The 7,449-nt window shown below is 34.9% G+C and overlaps 2 protein-coding genes across 2 annotated transcripts; one reads left to right on the top strand and one right to left on the bottom strand.

The window, feature by feature from the left end:
- Nucleotides 1-4,257: 4,257 nt before the first annotated feature.
- Nucleotides 4,258-5,074, top strand: LOC109860131. The gene is made up of 2 exons (XM_020439005.1): nucleotides 4,258-4,515; nucleotides 4,732-5,074. The coding sequence occupies exons 1-2, from the start codon at nucleotides 4,424-4,426 to the stop codon at nucleotides 5,048-5,050; spliced, it is 411 nt and encodes a 136-aa protein (XP_020294594.1). The 5' UTR covers nucleotides 4,258-4,423; the 3' UTR covers nucleotides 5,051-5,074.
- A 178-nt stretch (nucleotides 5,075-5,252) lies between these two features.
- On the bottom strand, nucleotides 5,253-7,449 carry LOC109860130 (phosphatidylinositol N-acetylglucosaminyltransferase subunit Q). Its single transcript, XM_020439004.1, has 5 exons — nucleotides 6,451-7,449; nucleotides 6,036-6,316; nucleotides 5,765-5,957; nucleotides 5,561-5,675; nucleotides 5,253-5,462 (listed from the first exon to the last, which is right to left on the bottom strand). The coding sequence occupies exons 1-5, from the start codon at nucleotides 7,234-7,236 to the stop codon at nucleotides 5,272-5,274; spliced, it is 1,566 nt and encodes a 521-aa protein (XP_020294593.1). The 5' UTR covers nucleotides 7,237-7,449; the 3' UTR covers nucleotides 5,253-5,271.

Genomic DNA, 7,449 nt, shown 5'->3' with positions numbered 1-7,449 from the left:
GATAAGACTAATGACAGTGCCTCTTTTTTGGCAGATAGGATGGTTGGAGAAGAAATTCAAATATTTGCCTGAGAATGTTGGTTTGTGGTACCAGTCGTGAATCAGTCTATTGTTATTTTTTATAATTGTGATGTCCAGAAAATTAAGTCTGTCTGAATAAAGGCCTAATCTAAGGCCGAAAACGTTCTATATGTTACCTGCTTGAATAAAGTAATGCATCTATCATACACACGTTATCACCAGTGTTTTTGCTTCAAATGGCCATTATATATTTCCTGTTTTATAAGTAATATATATATTTTATTAATATATGAATAATGTCTTTTTACAAGATTATGAGGCTGCGTTACGATATTCATTAGTAATACTAAAACTCTATACTTCACGTTACATGTATTATAGATTTCCAGTAGTGGCAGTGAATATCGGAACGCAGCTTAACATCGAACAGCGGTCTAGTTTCCACCGAAACCCTCAATTCGGTTTCACTCCGGTACGGATTAAATTTAGTGTTCCGTTTCCATTGGAAGTAGAGTACTTATAGATCAAAGCGGAAGCGAAATCAGCGCAATTTGACAGGTTTCCATCGACTTAAATTTGATTTTACGTCGCATTAAGTGTGAATTAATGCTTCGGTGGAAACTAGAACAGTGTTGCCAGATCGAGGGAAATTTTCCATATTGTGGGCATATTCGACCACTTAAAAACAAAAGGGAAAAATGGGAAGTTTTTTCCAAAAAACACCTAAAAATGGGAAATTTTACATCGTCAAGGCCTTGACGTTGAAAAAAGAAATTGTACCAGCCATAAAAGTGGTACCGTGGCAGATAGTCATAAACAAGCTTTAAGGTTCACTAAAAGTTAGTCAAGGCTTCGCACATAAATCGCCGTAGCCGTAACGTAAGAATTTACCAATTATAGTAAAAATTTCCACATCTGAAAGTGGTACGGATATGGGGTACATTCTGATTGGTTAATTTTTACGGTATGTTTTACGGTACGGTGATTTATATGCCTTTAAGGGTCGTCTACAATGGAGAGTTGTAGGCCGTAACAGTAAGAAATTGACAAATCACAATTGATTATTCTTCTGTACTTTGTCTGTGATTGGTCAATTTCTTACAACTTACGACTGTATTGTAGAACAGGCCTTAAGACCGTAAGACGTAGCCGTAAAAAAGAGAAGAGAAGAGACACAAATTTCAACTGCGTTCTGATATTCACTACCAGTACTGAAAATCTATAGCATATGTAACGTGAAGTGTGTAGATATTTAGTAAAGGCAGTGAATATCGGAACGCAATCTTTGTTATGTAAAAATGTGCCAAAAAACAAAAGATTGTGACAGCCACGAACGGACGCGTTTCGCAAATTTTCTGTGTTTTCCTGCGAACAAAAAAGTGATGAAACTCAATTATTTACTGTGTTCAAAATTCAAAATATATTGTGTTCAAAGTTTTGTAAACTGTATAAATGTATAATACACTTGTAAGTGCGTGCGTGTTTTTTTCTCTTTGTTTCTGGAATTTCTCCTGGTTTTCTGATGTGAATTTTTCTAGAAAAGATTATCATCTGCAACATTTTCTTATTTAGTTGAGGGGAAACCAAGTGGTGACAACCATGTAAGTATCCTAATTGCCTTAATAACGATATGAAAGTCAGTCACAACTTAATTTCTTATATTTGGTGTATTGTGCAAGCAGAACAAGTTGCTTTGTAGCAATCGAACGATCGATTTTGTTCTTACTTTTAGAACCAACAATATAGTACATGTGACATTAACAATGATTTGTATACGAAAATTTTTCAAGAATTAAGGCCCTGGATGCAATTATATAAAGAAATATAATAAATATAATAAATATATTTAACTCTTTAACCCTTGTTTTATTTAAATCGGAGAACATACACTTGTGTGCTTAAATTAATTTTTCAGCTGCGACGAGTATACTCGGCTAAAACAGAGTAAGTGCATTTGTTGTAAAATCGAAATAAATTATAATAAAACTAACAAATTTTTTAAAATGTCTTTTTATATTATATGTTTATTACACATACTTATTATAAAATTGTATTATTTTATCGTATTCTTTCATAAAACATGATATATAATTACAATTGATACTAATTTGATTAATGCGTTAAAAAAAGTACAAAATAAAATATTTTATGTTGTCTTTTGTTTGTTCTAAAGAATTCTAAACCGTGTTACCACTACGAATATGTTTTTTGTTTTACTTAAATGTTACTTTAACTGCAAATGTAAATTGTTTTTACTATATGACAAAGATACTCGTTCTCAAACAAAAAAAAGCCATCGTTTCATGACGAGTATGCGCGACATCGAAAGGATTAATTTAATATATTGCGTTTTTATATATCTAAATAATAAAATATAATGCCAAATATGTCCGGTTTTTTAATATATATGTATAATTATAATGACATCGGTAGTTACAATACAATTGTAAAGGTATACATATACATATATACAGGGTGTCCCAGAATTGCCGTACAATCTCTCGTAGGCAAGTAGAAGAAGTAAAACTGAGTCGAAAAGTCCTGAACCATTTTTTTCTATTACTTATACTAAAAGAGTAATTATTGAGTAAATCAGGCCAATCAGCGCCGACCTTTAGCCAGGCGCACGTCAGTGAGCCGCGCGCCTGGTGTGTGTGTTGCGTTTAGCAACGAGTACAGTCCAAGACAAAAGAACAACAAAAAGTAAAGAATGACTGCGTATTAGCAATTGCTGAGCGCTGATTTCTGCTGAACGCAGTCATTCTTTAAGCCCCTTGCACACTGGAAGAAATAGCGATAGCGATAGAAATAACACAGTTTTTAACACAGAATTCCAACTCGTCGGAAATTTTATCGCTATTGCTTATTCCGATTTTCTGATCTGCATTGATACATGTGTATTTTTATATGTTAGATTCCGCTGTTCCTACCGTTATTTATAGATATAAACTCTTTAAAACTGGTGTTATTTCTTTCGCTATCGCTATTCCTTCCATTGTGCAAAAGGCTTAAAACTTTTGTTATTTCTATGGCTATCGCTATTCCGTCCATTGTGCAAGAGGCTTTACTTTTCGTTGTTCTTTTGTCTTGGACCGTACTCGTATAAATTTCAACCAATCAGCGACGACGAGACAAAGATAGAGATCCTAGTTGTAATGCTCTCTATCGCGAACAGCTCGCACAATGGCAAGGCGCGTTCCATATTATAGTTCAGTGGTCTCTATGCACCAAACCCATATATGTAATACTTCTATATTGCTAGTACACAGCGCGTCATTGAATCGCGGAATAGGCGCGGGATCGGAGGGCAAGCGAGGCGGTTGCTCGCCAACAAACGCCGTACGAATCGTACAGCCCGCTTGCCCTCAGATCCCCGCACCTACTCCGCGATTCAGTGGTCTAGTTTCCACCGAAACCCTCAATTCAATTTCACTCCGGTACAGATCAAATTTAGTGTTCCGTTTCCATTAGAAGTAGAGTACTTATAGATCGAAGCGGAAGTGAAATCAGCGCAATTTGACAGGTTTCCATCGACTTGAATTTGATTCTACGTCGCATTAGATGTAAATTAATGCTTTGGTGGAAACTAGACCAGTGACTCGCTGTGTACGGTGCCGACCTGAAGCCCAAATGTTACGATGCAGACAATATAGTAGCAGAGAGAAACCTGAGAGCGGCCATCCTATTGTAATTTTTTACGACGGTTTCAGCCGCTGGTTTTAGCCGTATTTCCACAAAAGTGGAACTCAAAGGCCGTTCTACATTAAACGCAAGTCGCTGATCTCGTGGAACTGATCAATCACGTTGGTCGATTGGCTGATTTGACTCTGCAATTGGTCAATTCCACGAGATCTGCTACTTGCGTTTAATGTAGAACGGCCTTTGAGTTCCACTTTTGTGGAAATACGGCTAAAACCAGCGGCTGAAACCGNCACGAGATCTGCTACTTGCGTTTAATGTAGAACGGCCTTTGAGTTCCACTTTTGTGGAAATACGGCTAAAACCAGCGGCTGAAACCGTCGTAAAAAATTACATTAGGATGGCCGCTCTCAGGTTTCTCTCTGCTTCTGTTTATAAACAGAAGCATTGAAATCTTATAGTTGAACTGTACCAATTCCGGCATAAATTAATAGTTATTACCCGCATAAACAAGGCCAAAACAAGGCCTTATTTGCCCGCATAAACCAGGCCTAATAGCGCGCTCCCCGAACGCAGCTAAGTTAAGAAAGTGAATGGCTTATGGACTAATCTTTACGGTTCAAAAGCCACAAGTGCACCAAACCAAACCAACAAGTCAAGAACAAAGACTAATTACAAATCGGTTCTTTGAGCTATATTTGCATCAAACCAAACTAAGAACTAATACAAAAGTTTTTTTGCAAAGATATCTAAGTGTGACTTTATGTTTGTCGAGATGGTACCGTCGCAAATATTAAGCAATATTACCAAAGTAAACGTTTCTTTACTACGAAAAAACAATGTATTTCTCAAAAGGTAGTGAAAAAGTGTTCAAAGTGTTTTTTAATGTTATTATTTTATATTGTTTTGTATGCATTTTTGAAATCGCTTCTTAAAATAAGATTAGAAATAATTATGACATTGAGAGAAAAAGAAACAAATCTCTTATATAGAGTGTTGCTTTACAAAAACAAAATTTTAAGACTAAGAAAACAATTTGATAAAAATATATTGTTCTCTCTTTTTATATAGGTATATTTTACCACAGATAAGATGTAACATAAGAAATAAACAGAGCATGACATCTGAAGATGACAGTAATGATCAGCCTATTAAATATTCTACTTCAAAAGCTGCTTCTATGAGAATCAATGAATATCGTGATCCACATGGAGATTCAATTCCATGGTATCAACCATACATAGTGTCGTTAAGTTTAACTGTCTTTTTAATTTATTTCTGTATCTTAAGAGAAGAAAACGACATTGATACAATGCTTGATATGGATCTGGAAACTACACTAAAACAAGCTGAAAGAATAACGCAAAATAAAGCAGCCAACAATGTATAATAATAGAAAACTAGTTTATTTCAAGTGTTATGTATTTTAGAACAATAAATATTCACAGTTTCCCTATAAACTGCAATAAATTTTGTCATATCACAAAACTGAGAATGCAAACTATAACACAGAATATCATGTCACATAGACAATATATCATCAAATACAATATACATTCAATATATCACAAAAAAGTAATTTTGTCTTAAAATATAAATAAAAGTTTTTGTTTATAAGGGATACAATAAATGACCCCATATAACATTATGTAATATTGTGTCCCATTCAATAGGTGGATGACAAGTAATTGTGTCTGGAATACATTTCTTCCATGTGTGTCTCCAAAGTGTGACAACCATAGTCATTGTTAATATTGTTACTCCTTCTGAGGACTGAGAATGCAGTCTAATATCGACAGTGCCTATAAACAAAAATGTGTTATCATAATAATGTTGATTTATGTAAGAGTGAAATTACATGTTTCTTTTCAATAAAAAAGATGTTAATATTGTCGCTTACTGCATGTGGTTTGAGATCGCAGAAACCATTTCCAAAAAGTGTAAACTGGCATAATTTGCAAATAAAATTTCAGTCTGGTTAAAAAACCACTAAATCCAATCGATGCTAGTCTGAGCTGCAATCATATTATAATATCGCTGTTATCGTAAATATAAGTCTAAAAGAGATAAAATCAAAGCTCTGATTATGATGTAATAATCTTACTGCAGTAAATACTGCATAATACACCCATGTCGTGGGCATTAAGAATAGAAGAATAGTGAATGACAATGTCCCAACAAACAGCTGATCCGTGTGATACTGACATGAATCTACTTTGTTGCGCAAAGGATTTTTCTTTTTCCCAAGGAAAAGTCTAAAGAGAGCTGTGATGCCTTTTAATTGAAGATTGAAGAGCCTGTAAGAAATTGCTTTTTGAATTAAAAACAAAAAAAGAATAAAATTCAACAATCATTAAGTTGTTGATATATCATACCTTGCTGCGTAAACGTAAATGCAGTACGCATGAAAGCTGACGAGAGCCAGGAGATCCGCCATAATAGATATTTGAAATGTAACACCAAGTGCTCCAAACAGAAGCAATATGTCAAATGCAAAATCTAGAAGCGGCTTCGAAGATATCAGGAAAGTCTGCCAAAGTTGTATATGATACAGGAAGAATTTGCCCATAGCATTATTCAGAACGTGATTCAATTTTAGACCAGCTGGTGCTCCCATCAACCAATTAATCAGATCTCTCAGAGTTTCCACAACTTTCTAAGAAGTAAAACTTGTAATTATCTAAATAGATTGAAAAATAGATTTTATATTTCAAAGTATATTTAAAAAGATAATAATTATTTATAAGTTTGTACTTAAAAATTGCAGTCACACAATTTTCGTAAGTTTACCTCTGCATTATTTAAAAGCAGTTGTGAAGGCTGATCATCCACATAATATTGCAACAATCGCAACACATATATTCCTAAAGCCATATCTATGACAATCGCCAGCCCATAATTAGCTGTTTTTAGCTTAAACCCTCGATCATGTATTATCGTAAGCAGCATCCACTTGATGTTCTCCAGCCAACTGTACATATGCAATCCAAGGTAAGAATATTTCAAAATCGGCAGCAATTTTTCTATTACTTTGAACAATAATAGAACAGGGTACAGATAAAGAAGCATAAGGCTTCTCAATATAGTCCCCCAGATTTGTTGAAAAGAAGATTTAGTTCTCAGCTCATCTTTTTTGCTCTGAATGAGCTTTGTAAGTTCATAAAAGTGATCACCAGACTTGGCTTTGCTCTCAAACAATTCTGTATCCAGTAACGCATGCTGATAGTACAAAATAATTGTTGTACGCATATTCGCTAAATTGACTTTCTTATTGTTAAGAACAACGTTCTTCAAATAATAATCAGTCTTGGAAGATTTTGCAGTAATGTGTATGTAATCTGGAAGCTTGAGATTCGCGAATTCCGCGATCTTCTTGTTGGTCACTTCAGAATAATATCCGATAATACCCAACGGTGATTTTGTTAATTCCAAGGGTCCCGTTTTCTCTTTACGCACGGTGACGATATAGAATTTTTTCATATCACTCCGTGTATCATACACCACTTTGCCGAGAACAAAACCGGGCTCCTCCATGCACAATTCATGAGGAATAAAAATCATCAAATTACTTGTCATTTTGAGACTAAAACTTATGCAACATTTTCTTGTCGTGTTCTTCAGCTTCTTGCACGGCTAAGGATAAGGATTAGGCACGAAGTAAGAGTAAGGAGATCGAACAAGATCGAACATCGAACTTTATAGCGCGCGAATGGAAAAAGTGGTCCCGAGTTGTACGGTTCATTGGCAGAGAATCCGCTCAAGAGAACAGCTTGCTACGGTTGAACGCCA

This window comes from Pseudomyrmex gracilis, unplaced genomic scaffold (genome assembly GCF_002006095.1).
Source record: "Pseudomyrmex gracilis isolate BER0280 unplaced genomic scaffold, ASM200609v1 scaffold_332, whole genome shotgun sequence".
In the NCBI taxonomy this organism is placed as follows: domain Eukaryota; kingdom Metazoa; phylum Arthropoda; class Insecta; order Hymenoptera; family Formicidae; genus Pseudomyrmex; species Pseudomyrmex gracilis.
Note: the sequence above shows the minus strand (reverse complement) of the source record. Positions and strands in the feature narration are given on the sequence as shown.